Here is a 22,561-nt window from a genome sequence, read left to right as displayed (position 1 = left end):
ATTGGAATAAGTGGCAAAACAAAGTTTAGGCTACTTCGTCTGCAGAAATCTTCCCAAAACATCCTGAGGCTAAAACTCCACCGCACATCCTCACAGTCTGTCATCTAAACTGAAGGGAAACCAAAGAAAGTTACATCAAAGGCAACACCAACCTCAGCAAATGAAGAGTGATGGTGGCACGCTGTTTCTGTGTCATTCTCCGAGGGCAACGTCACCCAGCAGATCAGAAACGAGGAAGCTCTTTCAAAATAAACCGCTGGCCTATCCATCACCATGCTCTAAACCACTTCAGTATTTGAACACATGACTAAAGAACACAAACTGTGGAGTGGGCATCAGGAGACTGAGGGTAAACATTTAGCCACAAGTCACTTCTATGACTGGCTTTTTATAAAGAGCTGTCCAAAAATAACAAGCCATCATAATAATATGGCACAGTGTGAGAAACACTGATGCAGTCAGTCTAAAGTGTAAATTCCACTGGCGCACTGTACAGAGGCTCAATTCATAAAGTGCCTCAAAGCCAGAACATGTGAGACACTAACATTAGATAACAAACATACTTATATATACGAAATTTCAATAAACAGCGAAATCAGATCAAACAGATCCATTAGGACAATTCTGATTTCACAAACAGAATGAGCAGGGCATGTTACAGCCAACAATCCCAAAGATTGCTCAAAGAGAAGTGAAACACTATGAGAGGTTGACTTTATAACTTACTGTATGGATATTTTGTTTCACTTTTACTCAGCTGCTACATATGCTGCACATGGACAAGACGTAACCACGTCAGAGCCCCAGTGAAAGCTAAAGTATGATATCCATTTCTATCTGTATTCTTTTTATGCTTTGGGGCAGAGGTCTCAAACCTGTGGCGATTTCCTCCTCTGTCTAATGTGGCTTCCCATAAATCTAGTAACAGGAAAATGAACAATTTCCAACTGAACCTCAACAGCAGTGGCCAAGAAGCCGCAAAGAAGGATTGAGAATTTAACTGGTTTAACAATGGTTTTGCAAAGATGTCATTCTTGACTATTCCTTCCCCGTTCACATATTTTACAAAAATAAATATTCCTGAGGGAAGGGGATCAAACTTGTTTGTTATCCACTGATTATTTTGTCACAATTTCTACCAATTTCACAACCAACCTTAGTAGAAATTGCCCCATATTGGCTGCATGCTTTTGTCTGCAGAAATGTTTCAAATTTGCGAATAAATAAAACTTGGTCCATAAAACTTTGCGCTACTGAATGTTTTTGGTTTGTTTGTTTTTTTACTTCCAAGTAGGGCTGCTCGATTATGGCAAAAATGATAATCACGATTATTTTCACTGAAATTCAGATGTCGATTATTTGACGATATTTATTTAACAATAACAATGTATTGAATAATGACTTTAAAGATTGTCAAAAAAATAATATAAAATAGTGTGCAAATACTGATAACAGTGCAAATGTTTGCAATATAAGAAGTAAATGAAAAATGTAAACATCTGTTTAGTGAACTTTGCAGTGTTGCTCTGTGGTGCAGCTACGACACTGTAGCAAGGTTTACACACTATGTCTACTTGATCCACGTCTGACTCCGCGAACCCATAATGTTTCCACACCACTGAAGTTTTTTTACCTCTCTTTTCAACCAACGGCAGTCACTCTCCTCTCCAAATAACTTCTGCTTAGCTTTCCGAGCTTCCCTCGGGTCCTCTTAATCAGCGGTCCCCAACCCCCGGGCCTCGGATCGGTACCGGTCCGTGAGTCGTTGGGTAACGGGCCGCGAGAGTTGAGGCTCAGGTGTGAAATGTATAGTTTTCAGGGTTTTTATCGGTTTTCAGCATTATTTTGTTATCGTTTTTACCGTTTACTCGGTTTTCCTGGGTCTTTTCACGTGTGTTATGAATAAATTTTCTTTTTTTCGGTACCGGTACTAGTTTTATTTTGTTGTATTTATCCGCGACACCTTAAAGGCCGGTCCATGAAAATATTGTCAGGCATAAACCGGTCCGTGGCGCAAAAAAGTTTGGGGCCCGCTGCTCTTAATTGTTGTGACACGTGTTCAAAATGCAGAGAGGTGCGCTCGATTTGCCACACGGAGCAGCGCGAGAGTAAAGCACGAGGGAGGGGCTAATAATCGGCTCAGTCATTTTTAATGATCGTTGAAAGCCCAGATCGTAATCGAGATTAAAATTCGATTAATTGAGCAGCCCTACTTCCAAGTACTGATTAACTGTGCTTCTAGGAATTGAGTCAATACAAATACAAAAGGGCTGTAGACACATTCACATATACCCAGCAACCACATTCCAATAATGAGCTCGTAGATAGAGTTCAGACAAATACTTGAGGTTGGAGAAGCATGCACAGAAGCTCAGCTTAAAGCACCAAAGTGAGTGACAGCACAGCATTGGTCACTATAAATATACATGAACCTGTTTACCAGTTGGGCCGAACCTCTAACACTATGTTTGCTTCTGTCTCAAATTTCAACGTCTCACTCTCTATGAAATGGCAATGGGCCAGTGGCTGATGGGTAACCAAGTGACAAGTACACAAGTTCAAATATGCCCAAGTCTTCACATCCAGCAGCAAAAAATCTAACAGATAAAACCAACTTCCCTGTGATGCAACGGCAGTGTGTTCTGTGAGAGTCGTTCACTGTCTCAGAAAGGTATGAAGTGAGCTGTGAGCAGCTTGTGTCCAAATAAGCACAGCTCTGCATGCTGTATCTTCACTAGGTGAGTCATAGCTTTTGAGAACAATCGAAGCCCTCGCCACTCTGACGTGTCAAGTTAATTGAGGCAGCCGCTGCTGGTCAGTCAGCGAGCACGCCCGTGTTCGTCGTCACAATGAAATGAAACATTTACCCAGATCGCCACAGAACTTATGCTGGATCTGGAGTAAATAAACTGAGGCAAGACAAACTCAACAGTTCCCAGAGTTCGGATACAGTTGCAGGCAGTGACTCAAACAGGAGTTTATTTACATGGAAATGTGCTCTGTAATTCTGCTTTGATGTTGACAACTGCCAGAAAGGCTGTATGAGAGCTCAGCAATACACTATATTAAATTTAGATTTGTGAACAAGAAATTTATCTCAGCTTCTCAGCAGTGGGGCTATAAGTTAACCACCCTTATATTTTAACCATGCTGTACATCACACACTACTCTAAAGGATCTAAAGCCTTTCAATTTTAAATGATCCTGAATATACCTGATCCTCATTTTGAAAATCTATGCCACAGACATAAATCACACATAGCTTCAAAGACTGGAGTACTGCAATCACTCAAAGTTTTGCAGTAGACCTTGAAAAACATAGCTGAAGAAATAATTATCCTCTTAATTTCCTCAAGCACAGGATCCTCTCAGCCCAACAAGACAACAAAAGCTAGTGACATTTCAAGGCCATCTCATCACGCTTCCACAAGGTTTTATCTTCAGAGAAATGCAACCCACCCAGTTTGGGAAAGACAATGAGGTATTCTGCATTGCACTGTGGGCAGGCTACGCGTGCTGTGCTGTTGCCTCGCTGTTTCTCGTCCACCCAGCGTTGCAGGCAGGTCTGGTGAACCCACTTGGTGGAGCCGCGGCAGCGACACGGGCGAACCCACTCTGCCGTGCGGTCATCTTCGTCCGTGGCAAAGCACACCCAGCAGCTCCTAAAACAAACACACACGCCCAAATTCAGGATGAGACACTGAAACAAACATGGCTGCAAAAAATGAATAAAAATACTAGCAGCCACCAGCTGTACCCCTCAGTCTCCTAGTAGACAAACTTATGCCATTCATTTCAAAATCGTACGTCACCTTGTTCTCAAGTTATCGCATTCACAAGATTTTCAGAAAACTTACTCTGACCTTGAGGTGAAGGTCACTGAGATTTGAACTCGTGTGAGATTTTTAGTAGATACACCTATGGTATCAATTCGAATCTCCTACATCACCTCATTCTCTGCGCCCCATCAGCCTTGTACAGCTGAAGGGTAAAAGAAAGACATGGTTGTAAATAGAGCTGCAAATATTGATTATTTTAGTAATCGAGTAATCTTATAATCTAATAATTCAGTGTCCAACCTAACAACCCCCAGGTCAGTGGCTCAGAGTTTAATGGCTAATGGTTTGGGGTTTTTTGGTTTGTGAAAAAAACGTTTGTGTTTTTATATTTTTAAATATTAATGCAATTTAATGAATACAATGTTTTAAAATATTTTACTTTTAATCTGAAATGTTACAAAAGTCTTGAAATTAATATAGTCTAGTACACCCTGTGCCCCCCTTTAGACTCACCCCTGTTTGCTGCAGGTATCTCATGTAAAATAGGACGGCTGCTGTCAGCCTTCATTAAGATGTATCGTTTAAACATGCTATCAGACCAAGTTATCATTTCATCTGCATATTTTAATACAGCTTCTGGAGACTTGGTGCAGATTTTTCTCTGTGTAAAACAAACGGCAGATGATGGAGCAGCTACAAAGTGCTTTGATGAAGGACTCCTGCTAGCTCTTTCCCAGTAATGGTTTCAATGGTGATTATAGGAACAGAGTTGTTGTTTTAGATGCTAGAAACAGGTTTTCCTTCACTCAACCTGTCAAGACCTACCTAAATACGTTTGCATTACAGGTCTGTTTTTAGTCGGGTGAAAGGCTCATGTGTACATTATTTAACACACATTTAAAGCATCGAAACAAAGAATTTGTGTTGAGAATTTTTTGCAATCAAATGATTTGAAATACTCAAATTGTTGCAGCTCTAAAAGTAACAACAATTTATCACAACTGAATGCATGATTTAAAAATAGAAAAACTGATTAGATGTGGCTTCATAATTGTGACTGATACAAGAGACAAAATGACCAGAGTCTATGCTGAATGAAAGCTAGGATTACATTTAAGTGAACTAAACAACTGAGGCGTCACTATACAGACGAGGGTGAGCCCATGCAATGAAATCAACACAGCGCTCGCAAAATCGCTAGCCCGACGTCCCGGGGCTAGCGATTTTTCCAGTCGGGCTACCAAAATCTAACTCAGCCCTGCCCGTCGGGCTATCATAGGAAAATATATGTCAGTGTTTTTGCATTCTTTCGCCAATGTAGCTGAGTAATTATGTCATTGGCATCGATGAGCCACTGTCAATATGTGACATATTGAAATCGCATTTGAATTTGCGCTTGTTTTTTGCTTTCATTTTCATTTTGCGATCGCGCGAACGGTGTATAGAGAGCGGCAGCACTGATTGGTGAGTGACGATTAATTGCGCACCAATTCCTCTGACATCGTCTTATCACTCATTAGCTTACTATTCAAACGCGACAAGTGAAATCTGTCGCAGCAAGCTTAAACATGTGAGAGGTTGAGTGCGCAAAGAATCGCTGATCATTATGTAAGTACGTGTGTAAAAGCAGCAGGATTTACGCTGGTATTTTAGTTCTGCAGAGCCAAATAAAACAGGTCAGGGTGAAGAAGGGGCAGCCAAAGAAAAGCCGATCACAAAACGGAAAAGATATGACAAATCGAGCCCGTTCTCACTCCCGAGGCGTAACATGGCGACGTTTTGTCACGTCCCGCGGCATTCCTGAGGAACGCGAAAGGAGACTTTCGGCGTTCTTATGGTACGCGGCGGGTTATGGCTGAAATCCAGTGCAATGACGCTCCCGCGGTAATAGATGTTCCAGCCCTGTATTCCAGCCCTAACCATAAGCTTATCCCTAGCCCTAACCATAACCTTTTTCCTCACCTTAAACAGGACTTTAATGATGTTAAATAGCGTGTTTCTAAGCTATTTGAAGGAAAAGAGCGAACATGTGTAAATTGAGTCCATACGGTTCTCATTTTTCCTCATTTTTCCGAGGTCGTCATTTAGGAACGTGGTGGGTAGCCGAAAACGTAATATGTTGACGATTTGTCACCTAGCCTAAAATGTTACGCTTTGGGAGTGAGAAGATGTTGGACAAATCAGACTATGAGGCAAAAAGAAAGCGCAGCTTTTTTGGTTTCATGGACAAAAGAATTTCTGTGGCTGGAATATGACGAGCTAAATAACATGATGTTCTGCCAGGTGTGTTGTGAGTTTCATTTGATTTCTGAGTCGACAAGCGCCTTTGTTACTGGGACCAGTCATTTTAAGAAAGACCCCATCAGAACCCATGAGAAATGCAAGAAATGCATTATTGCCCAGTCTGCAATATCTTTCCCAGAACAAACACCAATTGCAAAAAAACATACTACAAATAAACCAAGCACAACAAGAACTCCTGAAAAAGCTGTTTAGAACAGCGTGCTATATTGCAAAGAGTGAACTACCATTGGCAGAATTTAGCAGTCTTTGCAAACTTCAAAAAGCAAATGGCCTAGATCTTGGTTCCACTTACTTCTTACCCGTGACTTCAGTGAAAATTTCAGATTCAGGATCTGACACAGACTAATTCATGTTCTACACGGTTCTTACAAGTTCATAGAAATTTCTGTTCAATTAGAACCAAGTATTTGAGTTGATGGTTTTAATTGTTATACAGTTGTTGTGATTTGTATTTTAACAATTTTTTTGATTAATTTTTGTTTCCGTTACAATATTATACTTTAATGTATAATATTGTAAAGGAAACAAAACGTAAAAAAAAATTCTTTTTTTATTCGGGCTACTTAAATTTATTTTGGGCTACCAAAAACTGAAGAATGCCTGCCCGAAGGGCTACCAGAGATTTTGAAATTTTGCGAGCCTTGCAACAGAGACAAAGTTAGAATATCTTGCATCTGACAATTAACAGGCTTAAAGTCATGGAGCTGTATGTGTGTGGTTGATGAGAGAAGAGTAAAAGACAAGTGAAACCAAAGTAACCTTTCACCTTTAAGAGAAAATCTCACCGAGTGTTACCACAGTCGTTTTCAGCATTCACACAAAGCTGATAGAAGTAGTTAATAAAGTCTTTCTTACAAGTCTACATTGAGTGGCCTTGATGAACACACCCGCACAAACAGCATTGCACTGTGTTGGTGTCTCTACATGAAATCAGCCAATCAATACATAAACCCTATAGGCAAACAAGCTGCAATGCTGACTGAATCAAGCATATCTGACAGGAAGTGTTCAATGGACACACAGCAGCTCAAACAAACAGGCCCTTCACCCTGCCATTAGAATACAAGACAATTTACAAGGGATTGCATTTCAGATCACATCAGTGTCAGCTTCCTTTTCTAACAAGCATTGGTAAAAGAAGCAACCTATGCTCCACATATACCGATTCTCTACTTCCGTTGATCCTAGCCATAGCTGTACATTTCTGACTTTGACGTCAGCATTATTCACAATGCTACTCATACACTGAATCAACAGGTCAGTGTTCATTTTGACAGCTGATTTTATTTTAATTCTTTTTAGTTTTACTCAAACTATAGTATTATTATCCTAAATCTAAAGTGATTCAGTTGACTAAAATATAAAGTGTAAAAGCTTGTTGTGTTTTTACTGGTGAGAGTGAATCCACACAGTTTACAAAGCATCTTATTTTCCTTGACTTCAAATGTGAAATGTGGGTATATCTCCACTCTTCTTTTCCTCCCCAAGCTTGTCTTGTTGTTGTTGTGAGAAAAAAAAAGGTCATTGATGAAAACTATGACAACGTAATTCAAGCCAAACCACATTTTATCCTGTGACATCTTCCGTCCCTGTTCCCTTACATACAGAGATGGGAGTAAACATTCTCTTTACTTAAGAAGCGCTGTACCTCTTAGGAAGGTTCTCTCGGTCTTTTACAACCTTACCCTCCTCCACTGCAAAGCAACGCAACATGTGCAAGACAATTTGATATCGAACTTCCCTGACCTTACCAAAACACATCTCCTAGTGTGACATATTGCATTTCCATAATTAATCAGCAACGTGCGACTGGCTGGATGGGTCACCACCAGGGTGTCTCACTGCATATAGCTCAGTTTGAGAATCCGCAGAACCTCACTTCAGCTGCCATCAACTCATGAAAACCTTCACAGGTTAGATCTGAATAATTGATGTAAGTAAATCAACAGCATGTCTAGAGTCTCGACTCTGCCAAGCTCAAGGGAGTTCTACTGGTTCTCCGGTTGCAACAGTATACTGGTTTTCAAGGATTAATATGATATGAAACTTGATGGCTATCATACCATGAACATTTGCCTATGAACAGTATCTTGCTGTGCGCATCTCCTTTCCTCATTGACAACCTGTCAGACAACTTGCGCCACACATGCACATCCGGAGGAGAAATGTCAGCAAGAAACAAGGCTGATGCCACCGATCTGCACTGTCCGCCTGAAAAGAACCTAAAAGCAGAGTGCAATTACTTTAGATATCCCAAAATAATCAGCTTTCGTGGATTTGTTTATCCGGGGGGGGGGGGGAGTCCTTCCAAGTTACTCATCTGTGTAATACTGTGATACTGTCTGGGGTACATATCATATCATCAAAATATACTGATTATGGTTTTCTAATCATCCATCCATCCACTTCCGCTTATCCTTTTCAGGGTCGCAGGGGGGCTGAGTCTATTCCAGCTGTCTTAGGGCGAGAGGCAGGGTACATCCTGGACAGGTTGCCATTCTGTCGCAGAGCTAACAGATAGACAAAGACTTCTATTTGGCAGTTTGCAGAAATGAAGGAAAACCACTTAAAAATGTGGTTTTAAAAACTTAAAAATGTTTTAAATTTAGGGTTTTTTTTAAACTAGCCTGTTGCTAGGCGATCCACTGGTTTGGTAGCTGACTGCTGCCTGTGACCCATTTGTGTGTGAGATTTATGATCTCATTTTCATAATTACTCTGAACCTTGAACAGCTGGCATTTCACTGGATGAATGAAAAAATTATTAGTCTACACACACCTCCCATAAATCTCTGGCATACACACAGTAGAAAAACACTGATTAAGAACCCCCCCCCCCCCGGCCCCCTTCCCACCCATAGTTTGTGATGATCTAATTTTGGTATCATTCACATTATGAATTATTTGTGCTCAGAATTCTAGCAGATTACTATTCCAAAGGTCAACCCAACAGTAAGACACCTAACCAAAGCACACCGCAGAAGAAGGTGCCTGTGTCTGACCTGCTGTAGCTACAGTTTACTCTTCCATTTCCTGTTTTTAAACCACAGGTATAACAGGAACAGGGAAAACCTCTTTACTTTCACAAGGAAGTAAAAAATGTTTCTTACACCAGGAATTTTAGAAATACCCCCACCCCAGCTCCATTTGTTGAATCCCTTCATGGCATGCAGAAGTACTATTTTTTTAAAAAGAACTTCATTGCATGCATAGCAGGGATGAAGCATGGAAACAATTTGGTGACTTTCCTTAACTTTATTCAAGAGAGGGGAAAAAAAACTGGTTAGTTTAGAGCAACATTTTCCTTGTTGACCACCACTAGCAACACTCAGCATATCCCTATGTAACACCATAATGGATGCCAAATCTGTAGGCTCCCACCACCATACTGACAGCTAGATGTGCTCCATTACTGGGGCCACAGCAGAGTATTGGGGGGGGGGGGGGGGGGTCCTCTGTCAAAGACAGCATGACCAACATTTGAATTATTTGCTCAGGTAGCTACCTCCAATGAATTATTTGTCAATACTCCCCTGGTGTTGAATAAAATATGACAACGCAGGAGAGGACACTCCAGGTCGAGGTGATCAGATGACATGTCAGTGAGAATGTGTGGTGTGATGGAAACATCACCCCCCATTCAAGATCATATCTACAGTCTTTACTGCGGTTCACCCTATAGCTGACCCCTCCCTATGTATGTGTACTGGCATCATACTCAATTTAATTCAAATAGGGTTCTCGCGTTGATCTGCAATGCAAAACTGAAAAAAACAAATATAAAAAATGCATCATAGGAATCTATGTGCGACACCACGGGATCTTCAAAGACACTGCAGACTGAAAATGAGGCTGCCGTTTAAAAAAAAAAAAAAAAAGTGATGATGAGACGCAGAGTAGAACGGTGGACAGACGTCTCCACAGAAACACAACAGCGGAGAACAAAACCCAGCTCTACCTTAGATTCACTGGCTCTTGTTCCTGTAACCCAGCCCCAGAGCATGACAGAACCTATTACAACAGCAGTGAAACACTATCTTCTGTGCGAAACCTTAATCTCTGGCTTGCCGTCGCCTCAGCCCTGTTTAACAGAACAGTCAGCCAGATAAGCCAAAATGACGACTGCATACTGAGAAATCCTGTGCAGTCTGATATATAAAAAAAAAACAAAAAAAAAACCAACCAGGCTTGTATATCAGAATGCAACAATTTTCTAAATATGTTAACCCTATATGCAATGAAAAGATCAATTTTAAATGTTGAAACGATGACGTAAAATCTGCAGATTGACATGCTGAATTATTGCTAATAAAGTTGCTGAAGGACTTTCAAGAACACAGAGACTCGATGATGGTGACGAGGCTGAAATCCACTGAAGGAAGGTGACCTCCTGTATCACCAAGTTATTTACATGTTAAACAGGCAAACTCATGTGGGTCTCTGCTGTTTTTACAATAAAGCTTTAATCCACCTAATGCACAGAGACTGCTTTGAAACTTCAAGGGCGGGCGAGCAGCAATGCATATTATCATTTTTATTTCGGCAGTTATTTTGAAAACCCTTCAAGCTCGCGGGATCAAAAGAATGTGCAGCACAGAGACACTGTGGATCCTGTCGAGCAGCGTCACTGTCACGCGTTTCACCTCAGCTGTGGATTTTATTCTGATAATAGAAGAAAGCTCCAAGCTGACACAGACATGGGGTCTTAAGGTACACTATGCAGGAATGGCCATGATGTGATTGACACTGAGATATTAAGGCCAATCTTAATATTAGTATTAAGTGTGACTTTCTCATCGTCTCACAAGCCAGGCTCCTGTCCTCAAGAAGAGCATAAGCCACCCCACAAAGGCTCCTTTAACTCAGCAATGATCATGTGACTGTGGGAAGACTGGAAGCTCCCCACTATAAAGGCAGAGCACCAGACTCTGGTCCACAAAGATCTTAAAGTAAAGTTAAGTCCTTGAATGGCTTTTATGAAATCACAATGTAGTCTTGTCCAAGCTGGTCAAATAACAGCTCAAAGCGTTAGTATTGCATTAAGCTTTGTGTGTCAGTATCAAATTAACCCTCTGGGGTCGATAGACGAGCCAGTATGTCCAAATCACATACCCAATTTAAGATTCCATAGCAACAAGATGCACGCCAAGTCTCCATTTCAACTTGTGTTGAAAGTGCAGACTTCAAACTACATGCTAGTTTTTAAAATTGTGTATGTATAAAATGCTTTTTTCTGAATACTATCGCAACGGTAAGTTGCGATAGTATTCAGTACGGTAAGACAGCAAGTTCTTGCGAGAAAAACAAAAACACACATGACGCCTTTTTCCCATTTGTGGAAAAATTTACCATGTGAACCAATCAAAAAATTAATAAGGTGACACGTGACATTTGGTTGTTTAGGAAGAATGATGGCAGTGAGAGAGCGAGTGAGAGAGTGAGGGATTTGGATAGCGATTTTTAAGACGAGAGAGATTTGTGACATTTAGTGTGTTTGGAATATTGCTGGTGTGTTTTTTTGTCTTGTGTATTTAGTGTATAGCCTATGTGCACGTTAGCATATGCTACTTCCGGTGCGGAAACTCCTGTGGGGAGCTTTGTTTCCGGTGTCCTATTCGCGCCCTGTTTACGGTCCAAAACAAGTTAAGCAAATGAATAAATCAAGCGGCGATTTACATTTCTATAGATGTCTCGGGCATTCACCCAATATATCTGTAAATGATGTCATGAATCATGATGTCATCGACTTGTCGATATTTATCCACGCGCCTCAGGGCAAAAGAGAAAAGGGATTCAAATGTTATATTTCTCAGCTGTCCCTCGTTTATCGCGGGTGTTATGTTCTAAAAATAACCAGTGATGGGTGAAATCAAGTAGCCAATTTTATTTTTTGACGGTGCAAAACGTTTCGTGGACATACAGTACTGCACTTCAGAGTCACACTGCTAGTGATCGATGCAGCGAATCTGTACTGTACAGGAGAGACGTCACGGAGGAGATCGTCTGCAGCGATCAGGACGCAGGACACAATGTGACGTAAAAAAAAAATAAGCATGCAAACTTGCACTAAAAAATCTGTGAAACAGCGAGGTGAAAGGTGAACCGCGTTATAGCGAGGGACCGCTGTAATTTTGAAGGTAAGTCACAACATACCCTTCGTAAATACTAATGTATAGAAACCGTTACCAGCAATCATTAATTTTTTGTGTGGCTTTTTTTCACGGTTCATTAACATGCTGTGTACGTGTGTACTTGACTAGCTGATCTCGACATAACGGGGAAACATCTGTTTGACTATTCTTCACCTGTAGTTTGAATGCTGAACATTTGCCTGTTTAAATCATAAGACCAGTCACTATACAGAGATACTTCTGAATGTGGACGATGTGTCTTCTGCTGCAGTAATGCAGTTCTGCTTATGTTGAGTGATGTAAACAACTGATCGATTTAAACTCTTTAAATGTCAAAATTGATCATTAGATTTTTTTATGACAACAGTGGTGAGTGTTCCCACCTTCTGCTCTTTGTAACTTAACGCGATCTTTCCGTTTTCGAGTTTTGGACATGATTTTGGAGTATATCTTCGCAGTAGCGATTGACCGCAAAGTAAAGCTACCGGAAATATACAACCCCACATCCGGTCTCAAACCAGGAAGTTAGCATTTTCTCGTGCACAGGGTCAATTGCGGTTGTTTGAGTGTCAAAACAATGAGGGCACTACTGTTTCCAGCCAAAAAGCCACCAAAGGCAGATTGCAATGTAAACACTGTTTCCAGGAGAAAAAACACGAGGTGTGTTGTCAGGTCTTCAGGTTTTAGGCCTTTCATGTGCTCTTAAATTTATCTTTTAAATTTATATTTGCATTCCAAGTTATGAAAACGATATGTTAAACATGTTTGTGGTTGAGTTCTTTGGGATTTTAGATCAACTGTGTTAATGCAGTATACCAAAACGAAAAAAACATAAGGGTAACTTCAGACATGTAAGGTTGTGCTGAAAAGAATAATATCAAACAAGGAGGGGTAAATACTTTTAAAGGTGAAATATAAATGTACTATCAAAAGTAGTGAAAAACAGCCAATTAAACCCCGGACGCCAGAGGGTTAAACAAGTCATTAGCTGGAATAATGACTCTAAAAGTCTCCATGGTTTTAGAGTGATGGGTCTTTAATAAACAAGTCTGATAACATAACACAGTGTCCTCCTTTCAATATTGTGCAACTGAATGTAGCAACTTCAGCTTCTAAAAATACCAATACCAATCAACACTTCAATGACAGTCTCTGGAAAAACATTTTAATCATTACAGCTATTTTATTAGTCTGAGGCTTATTTATATTAATATCCAGTGTGTAAGAGTCTGACATGAAACACAGCAGAATCTCAAATTTAAGTAAAGTTCAGTTCAATGAAATATCAAACAAGGAAACTATTACAACATGAGGGCACTACCTAAGGAAAGAAATGCATGTGCTTTTAGTATCGCCACAAAGCGTTGTGATCTGTGGTGTACGACAAAGTAAAAGGATGCTTTAAATAGCCTTTGAGTGGCTAGTGTCCAAAGTTAACACACACAAAAAGCCAAGTGGTGAATTACTCCACTTTATTAATAAAAACCTTTTGCAGTGACGTGCCACAGATTCAATGTTTAAATGTAATTTTTGGTGGTACATAAAAACCTATGAAGGCTCAAACAGCACTGAGAAAGCATTGATTTGGGGCAAACAACAGATACAGGATATTCTTGTTAGTTTGTGATTTAAATAACTCAAGCCTGTTATCTAAACCAGCTATCTTAAAATGTGGCATGAGCTTCCACTGGCATTAATGCTGGCTAATACAGCTTATTTATGCAAACTGTGGGTTACCAAGGAAAGACATGCTGACCAGCCACTGATTTGTTTCTTGGAACATGTCATTAATCTACTCCATGCAAACAAAATAACCAAGTCTCTGCAGTTGTTTTCCATTAAAAGGAAAAAATATCAAATCATCACTCAACTGTTTGATAAGGTCAAAAAAGAGCCTGCAGAAGCTGACAATGTTCCATATTAAAACTGCAAAATCATGACTGTAAGGTCAGTTGTTCTTAGCGCACGCACAGCACATATTTATCGACCCATTCACGCAGAGATCAATGGGGTCAGCAAGAAAAGAATAAAACATGTAGGTTCTGTATAAATAAATAAAATAAAAAAGGTAAGGCTGGATTAAAATGTGCTTCCTACTTCCATTTGTGAAACACTGCATTGCAGAGGCAGCTGGCTGTTTGTGGCAGGTCCAAATAAGAGCCTCTGGAGCCTCATGTTTGTCAGTGATAGAGGCTGGGTACACAACTGTCTAGGAGTAAGCAGACATGACATACATCTTCCTGCCTTTGGCTACTCAAACATTGCACGGGTTATTGCCTCTGCTACGCACCAGCAACACGCAGCTAAAGCACGTTTCACAATGATCATGGGCCCTTCCTTTCTTTTCTGCCACTGTACTATGTGCCTGGGAAATGATTTCAAAGTCCAATGTTCAATATTGACTCAATATTGCTGCGTTACTTGTGTGCCAAGTCTTTTACAGACAGCATACGCTATTTTAAAGGAAATGGCACACATCACCTCACCCCCAACAAACAAAGATTCAGGTCACACATGCAACATGAGAAGACTTGGAAAGGGTGTCATGTCACTGTGACATAAACAAAGAAGTTAATCATACCCATGAACGCCCGTTGTGTTTTTGCATACTGAAAAAAAACCCACAGGCAGTCTGATTAGTAATATTTAAGATTCACCAACGTCCAAATTAAAAACATAACTCCCTCCTTTCTTGAACGATAAGATTTTATCACAACTAACAATATATAGCACTCAAGGATTTGTCTGTGTCCTTTACTTTTGTGTATTGCCAATATAAACAGAGGTAACATAATAACTTGCATGACTTGGCCTTTTTCACAGACATTTTGTAACCCCAACAAAACACTCCTCCAAATCTCTGACTTGGATTACTTTGTATTTCAAAACATATCACAAAGCAAGTGCTGTTGTTGACCGATCTTTCTGGGCAGATGAGATCACAACTCTGAAATGGTGATTTAACTGAAGGCCGCGTGACGCCAACTACCCACTCAGGTTTGTTTAGCTGATTAAATTGACGCTTTTTACTAGAATTGTTGAATTGAGTGCAGTACGAATAAAGGCCACCAAGTCAGTAAACTAAAATTGAGTTTTCCCTATCGTACATATGCAGGGGCTTTTAACTAAAAACTTGGTGATGTAAGAAATCACTGCAAATGAGAAAGTTTATCTGGCAGCAGGAGCCAAACCTACACGACATCATATCAACCCACGGCCACAAACACAATGCTCCAAACACGTGCAAAATTTATACTTCTTTTGTGTCTCATTAAATGTCTCTTAGGCTACGTTCACACTGCAGGCGAAAACGCATCAAATCCGACTTTTTTGACCCTATGCGACCCATATCCGATCATGGTATGACAGTGTGAACAGCACAAATCCGATATTTTCAAATCCGACCTGGGTCACTTTTGTATGTGGTACTGAATCCGATACATATCTGATGTTTTAGAAAGCGACTGCTGTTTGAACCGTCATTTCACATGAAATCCGTCTTTTACGTCACTGACACAAGACAGACGCCAATTATCAGCGCCGGAGAAGACATCGCGAACACTTCCTGGCCATCCAGTGTAGATGTTAGGGAAACTGTTGGGAAGACAACGTTGGAGAAACGTGAACATTTTATTTGTACTGTATAATCTGCAGATTCTGACAGAAATCTGCAACTATCCTTTGAAGCACTACTCCTCTCTAAAACAGCAATAAGGATAATTATTAGGCCATATGTAAATAACAAAATAACTTTATAACTTAAAGCAAAATTGGGAAACGTAAAGTCCAAAACAAGTCTTTATATTAAGGGCCATCAGTCAAACAATACTGTTTGCTCTGGGTCTAAACATAGCGCGCTGTGTGACGTCTTCTTTTGCTCATGCGGGCCGCTTTGAGGGTTCACACTAGAGCGTTTGCTGCCACATTTTATTTGTAGTGTGAACAAGCAGACGAAAAATTTGATCAAAAAATCGGAACTGAGCATTAAGACCTGCAGTGTGAAGGTAGCCTTACAGTATATAAACCTGTTAGGTGAGTTAAGCTTTAGCCTCATTACTTAAACTACAATATGGTAGGTATTTGCAAAGCAAAAGTATAGCTGCTTTGACAGGGAAATTGTTTAACTTCTGTTTTAAGAATTGCATCATGAATTACACTTTGCCACGTAAAGTTATCTTTTCTCTTCATCCTTTATAAGCAATGACTAAAAGCAATTCGAAATGCTGAAAGTAAGATTAAACAAAAACAAAGTTGAACACAAGCTGATTAATTCTTTTCTGAAAAGGAATTTAACTTGTCGCTGCAGGAGTTTGGCAGATGACAAATATTGAAAATGCCTTCAAGGTGTGGATCTGAAGGCAAACTATAGGGAAGCTGTGTCTATACTAGAGAATAAAAGCACCTTTGATCAAGTGTAGACCTCATACAGCTTCAAGTGAACTAAAAGCTTTCTATTCTGTGGCTTTACACTCCATAACGCCACTGAGGTTCGGCCTGTTGATAAACTTCTACTCTCTGTCATGATGAAAGTGAAAGGAGACCCTTTTTGACCAGAATGCTGCCTCACAGAAACCATGGTTGAACTTCTTCTTTCTGTTGTGAAATATCCCAGCTATAACATGGTGATAAAGCATTGATGAAAATATGTTTAAGCAGACTTGCTTTGTTGCTGGCTACAGAAACAGCTTCTCATCTGCTTCCAATTACATTTGCGTCTGTTGACGCTGATTGTATAACATAAAATTATTCCCCATGATGTAAGTGTTTTGTATTCTTTTCTTATATATGAGTGTGTATAGTATATGAACTTGTGGAGTTCTGATCTTGCTCCTCGGTTACATTCACGTGTTCTCCTTTTGTTCTACTTGACCGCAAACATTTTAGAGCACCTTGTATCTGATTTTCGCTTTTGTACAAGTACGTAAAAACAAACTTTGTTCAGACATCTTACTAAAGAAAGGATTCTCCTCGAAATTAATGAACGTTTCAGCTGCCACAGAAATTACATTCAGTGTCTGATGTAACACAGATAAGCATGTTTGTTCTGAACTATGAACGTGACATTTTCAGGTATTTTACTGGACGCGGGGTCCTGCCTAAGGGTCAATAGTTAATAAGCCAAATATTTGGACATTTCTCCATGGCCTTATGAATTGTATCCAGTTTGAGAACACAAAAGAACTGGCCATAGAAAGTTAAAGTGATTACTTAACACAATATCCACCAATTCATTGGCAGAGCTAGGAGTCCAGGACTTCCTTTGTAAACTAAAAATACCCTGGCCAGGCAAACTTAATGATATCCAGAGCTGAGTTGAAAGTTCGTGTCCTGTTAAAAAATGATAGTGTCTCACTTAAAGCCTAAATTGGGGGACGGTATTCTGACAATACCATCCCCCAATTTTTCTTGACGACTGTTTTGTTTTGAAGTTTAGCTATGTGGCTTCCATTAGCATGCTAGCCCCAAACTTGAACTCACCTGTCCAAATTCTGCTGCATACCAACTGCGTTCTGTTCCGCCATTGTCGTAGAGGCCAAAAAGGTTCAGACGTTGTCTTCTTGGCGGAAATTAATTGCGTTACAGGTAAAACATTCAAAATTTAGTTCTCGTTAATTTGTTGCAGCTAAAGTCGACGTAGAAAAAACCCCACAAAAAAACAAAAAGCACCTGCTAGCAAGTTAGCTGTTGAACTAATGCTAACAAGCTACATAGGCCTTCGTCGAGATGCGGTGCAACACCCGCAAACGAACCGGTATTTTTTTAATCAAAAAAATATTCCTCCTCCTCCGACGCAGTCTACGTAACACTTATATGCGTTCGACGGGTTATTTCGGGCAAAATTCTTCTTTACATCTGCCACGGCCTCGTTTGGCGTGACCGTTTGACTCCATTGACAGGCTGTCTCTGAGGTAACGCAAAGACACCACGTCGGTGCGCATCTACGTAATCAAAACAAAGCAAGCGCCGCAAAGTCGAGCATGGGAAATGTAGTTTCACAATGTCTCTCTCTCCTCTCGCTTTATTTATCTCTTCGCCGAATGCCCAAATAAAAGCTCTGAATCATCTCCAGAGTTGCCAAGAAAGACTATTAGAGGTGTATAGCCATTACTAGTACGCACTGCGAATGTAGTTATTCCCGTTCGCACATGCGTGTACGCGAGTGTGAACCACGACAAATACAATAATGTGACAAATACGGTCCAATAATCTCAGAGAGGAAACCTTATCCATAATGTGATTGCGTGAGAACTGATTATACATATTTAGAAGACAATCTGTGAATGTGAGAACATATTTTTAAAACATAATGTTTTTCTATCTTTTGTGCTCGTTTGTTTTCCTATAATGTGTCTGTTTAAAAAAAGTATACAGTATAAGTTACACTAAATTCAATGGAACTGACAGACAGAAAGACAGACACCTTTGCTGACCGGCCACTTTATCGTTTGAAACTACAACTCCCAGCAGGCTACTCGCCAGCGTCCATGCGCCGCAGTCAATCAGCTGTTCAAGCAACTGCTGACTACCTCGGCACAAGGGTAGCTCGTTTGTCATATCTAAACCCAGACGAGGCAAACAAGAAATATCTTTATTTACAGAGTCCCCAAAAGGTGAACGATAAAGGTAAATTCAAACTTCATGTTAGGCAAAGAGAAAACCAGACTGTGTGTGCATGCTGTTTTGTCGTTTTTGTGGAGGGAGGGGGAGCATGTGGATTATACAGAGGGATTTCAAGACAAGACAGCTTGATGAAATGTATATCGGGTGCCTCGATCAGCGCGATAAACAGGCAGCTGAAGGGTCAGGTTTTGCCTTGTGTGTGTGGTAAAGAGCCGGTGAGGTGAGCCACTGTACAGCCTGCTGATTGTGCTTCTTTGATGACCTTGGAATCGGGAGATCCTGGAGGAGAAAACACGGATTAACTGGTGGGGTGGGTGAGAGTGTATCTGTAACGAATGCTGTTGCGATTAAACATGAAATTCTTACTTGTGTTGCTGTCATTATAGCACTGAAATGGTCTGTTATGTCAGTCTAGAGACTACTATTGACAGGCCTGTGTGTAGGTTGTATGTTAGCTCTCTGGAGACAGTTTCCGATCAACAGACCAGATGAGTCTGACAATGATTTGAAACCAAAGTGTCATATCTCATAGTTGTGCCTTTTGCTCCAGCTGGCAGAATATATACTCAGCTGCTTAATTTCGTTTCCCTGATCAGAGTATCTTGCTGTGTTTGACATTTCTGCTTGCCCTGCCTGCTCATTGTTGAGATTACCAGGCGTGTTTGGCACTTAATGTAATTCTAAATGTAAATTTGCTGACGGGATAATAGTGCAGGTCGTGTATGTTAATTGGGCTTTTCCAAGGCGTTGTCTCCAAATGCAAAGAGGGGATAATTTGGCATGAAAGGTAAAGCCTCTTACTTTAGACAGAGTAGACTTTCAGTTAAATTCCAGCCCTAGTTTAAAAGTTATTGACTGCAAATGCAAGGTACATATTGTACTATGTAAATGCCAACCCGTGGCTGTGTCAATGCGGACCTCGGGCAGAGTCTCTCTTTGCGCTCTAAATCCCTTCTAGGAGTCTAAAGCAGAAGCTATTATTTTCTTTATGATCGTATTTGCTCAGTAAACTTCGTCGTCTTTATTAAATGATTGTATATCCACTTTGTTTTTTTATTCTAGAGACATTGTATTTTTTTATGACAACCGATTCAATTGGTTCAGGTGCGTCACCTAATTTCTGATGCGTAAAAAAGACCGTGTGCGCCTTTTTGGGTGTTATTTAAAAATAAATTAAAAATAAAAACCCTCTGTGGTCGTGTGTGTGTGTAGGTTAAGGTAGAAGTGGCTTTAACCTTGTTGAAGGACAGCTGTATTTACTGACGTATGTAAATGAATATAGGGGAGGTCCTTGGGCAAAAACACGCACACAGGCACACACACTGAATCAGTTTCACGTTGCAGCTCCGGAGTTCCTGTGTGGAAGGGAAAAACGAGACGTGGCGAAATCTGGTGAATATCTGCTGCCATACTATGCTCCGTGTATAATTTGCGGGATTTCTGAATCATTCTGGTCTTGGGAAGTGGGGCTTTTTCCTCGTCCTCGTCTTCTTCTCCTTCTTCTTCTTTTCGTCTAAATGGGTGATCACGCATTCGCTTTGCAGCTGGCTGGTCCCTCTAACATCATATCCTTCTCGGAGTTGTCCCAGTTCATCAGATTCTACAGAAGCCCGGCAAGCCCGGTGCATGAGCTCCTGAGTTACAATAATAATAATAACTCCTCGTATCTTTTCCCCCCTGTTGCAGCTCAGCAAACCATGCAGGATGATTTACTGATGGACAAAAACAAAGCCCAGCCTCACCATCAGCAAGATCCGACACAAGCAGACCCTCCTCCCTCCACCCCGACCCCGTCATCGGAGCCCGCTTCTTCTTCATCCGAGTCGGAGAGTCCGTCGACCGGGAACAACCAAGCGGCTTCAGCGCTGAGCAGCGGCAGCAAGGACAAAGCGCCGATGGAGTCGCCGATCCTACCCGGCTTGAGCTTCCACCACCAGCCGCAGGAGACCGGCGGCCCCCTTTCCTCCCCTCCGTCATCGTTTGGGAGCACTTGGTCCACTGGAACCACAAATGCCGTGGACGATAGCTTTTTCCAGGGAATACCCTCCGTGAACGGGACGATGCTTTTCCAGAACTTCCCCCACCACGTCAACCCGGTATTCGGGGGTAATTTCTCTCCGCAGATCGGTCTGGCTCCCCAGTCGCAACAGCATCAGCAGCAAGCCCAGCAGCAGCAGCCCCAGCAGAGGAGATCCCCCGTCAGCCCCAACCAAGGGCCGTTCCCACAGAGAAACGCTTATCAGACCATCATGAATAACAGCAAGGGGACCTCGTCGTCGTCTTCTCCTTCGTCGTCCGCTTGGAATAATCACCAAAACGCGGCGTGGAGCACAGCCTCGAACCCCTGGAGCGGGCTGCAGCCAGGCAGGGACCCACGCAGAGCGGTGGGTGTCGGGGTAGGGGTCGGGGTTGGAGTCGGCGTCGGAGTGCCGTCACCCCTGAACCCAATCTCCCCAATGAAAAAGCCCTATAGCAGCAATGTTATAGCACCCCCAAAATTCCCACGACCCGGTCCACTCGGCCCCAAACCCTGGATGGAGGACGGCGCATTCAGGACTGACAACAGCAACAGCATACTGCCTTTCCAGGTAAACACTTCCCCTGGTGTAAGAGAAGGCCCAGTATAGGCCCAGGCTTTATGTTTCAGTCTGTGATTGCTCTCCCTGGCACTATAAGTGCCATGTGAGGGTCTGTTTATATATATAAATATATGTCTATCTATATAAGCCAAAAGTGCCTGAGATAGAACTACAGAAAAGTTAGATCACCCTGAGCTCAGCAGCACCACGAAGTCCTTACAGGTCATCAGCGTACGTGAATGTTTTTTAGTTATTCAAATTACTTCCCCACATCCATCATAAACGTGGTCAAATGTCTGTGGGCTTTGTTGTTGTTGTTGGTTTTAAAAAAACTGACTCCCATATCAATTTCAACGTTTACGTTAAATGCGGACAGTTTCTAAGCAGCGACTTGATGCGGTTTACTTGAAAGTCGGGTTTTGCCGGTGTTGTGCCAAAAAGTGATTGTCTGCCAAAAACTGATTTCCGGTATTTGCCAAAAACTGATTGCTTGTATTTAAACTGCTATAAGTAACTTGTTGGGCTATAATATGTGAAACATATGTCAAATGCATCGCTTATGGATGACATAAAGTCATCTTGAGCCACAAACAACATTCGTGTAACAGGGTAGAAGCCGCAATCAGTTTTTGGCAGCGACATTTATATAACCTTTATTTATGCAGTTAAAAAAAATCTCATTAACATTAAAATGTCTTTTGTAAGAGTGAGCTGGCCAAGAGGACAGCAGAAATGGCAGCAAATATTACAATAGTTCTGTAAAAATATTTTAAGTGGGGATAAAGGACCGGATTGGTTATAATGTAAGTACAATAACACAGAGTTGTAAAGATACTTGAAAAACGGATAATTTTTTAATTCTCTATATAACCCCTCTGTAAACCCTATTCACCGAAGTGTATTTACGAACATACGTAAAGATATTACACAGAAAAAATACACAGAAACATTGGAAATCAGTTTTTGGCAGACAATCACTTTTTGGCACAACACCGGTAGCTGTCAGCGTTATGTGGCTTGTATGTGCCGGGAGATTGTGTTTGTTTAAGTCGATTCACAGTCAGATACAACAGTGACCTTTAAGTATTAATCACGGATTGTTTATGCAGTCGAAAAGAAACATGCCAAATCAGTGCTAGAAATAGACA

General features: G+C 41.1%; 2 protein-coding genes across 9 annotated transcripts in view; one reads left to right on the top strand and one right to left on the bottom strand.

The window, feature by feature from the left end:
* marchf5 (membrane-associated ring finger (C3HC4) 5) overlaps positions 1-18,153 on the bottom strand; it is a 28,531-nt gene extending 10,378 nt beyond the window's left edge. The window contains exons 1-2 of the mRNA XM_085183482.1: positions 17,692-18,153; positions 3,460-3,662 (exon numbers count right to left, since the gene is read on the bottom strand). Coding sequence (XP_085039608.1) covers positions 3,460-3,662; positions 17,692-17,735 — 247 coding nt within the window. The 5' untranslated portion in view covers positions 17,736-18,153. The remainder of the gene's footprint in view (positions 1-3,459; positions 3,663-17,691) is intronic.
* Positions 18,154-18,702: 549 nt separating this feature from the next.
* The window catches only part of cpeb3 (cytoplasmic polyadenylation element binding protein 3), a 44,388-nt gene continuing 40,529 nt past the window's right edge, over positions 18,703-22,561 (top strand). For 4 of the 8 annotated variants that reach the window (XM_085183467.1, XM_085183466.1, XM_085183463.1 and 1 more), the window contains exons 1-2: positions 18,703-18,837; positions 20,521-21,422. In XM_085183467.1, coding sequence (XP_085039593.1) covers positions 20,532-21,422 — 891 coding nt within the window. In that variant the 5' untranslated portion in view covers positions 18,703-18,837; positions 20,521-20,531. The other 4 variants (XM_085183470.1, XM_085183469.1, XM_085183468.1 and 1 more) reach the window with 4 other exon arrangements.

The sequence above is a fragment of the Neolamprologus multifasciatus genome, chromosome 13, assembly GCF_963576455.1.
Source record: "Neolamprologus multifasciatus chromosome 13, fNeoMul1.2, whole genome shotgun sequence".
NCBI classification, from domain to species: Eukaryota; Metazoa; Chordata; class Actinopteri; order Cichliformes; family Cichlidae; genus Neolamprologus; species Neolamprologus multifasciatus.
The sequence above is the reverse complement of the archived record's forward strand: the minus strand, read 5'-3'. Positions and strand labels throughout refer to the sequence as shown.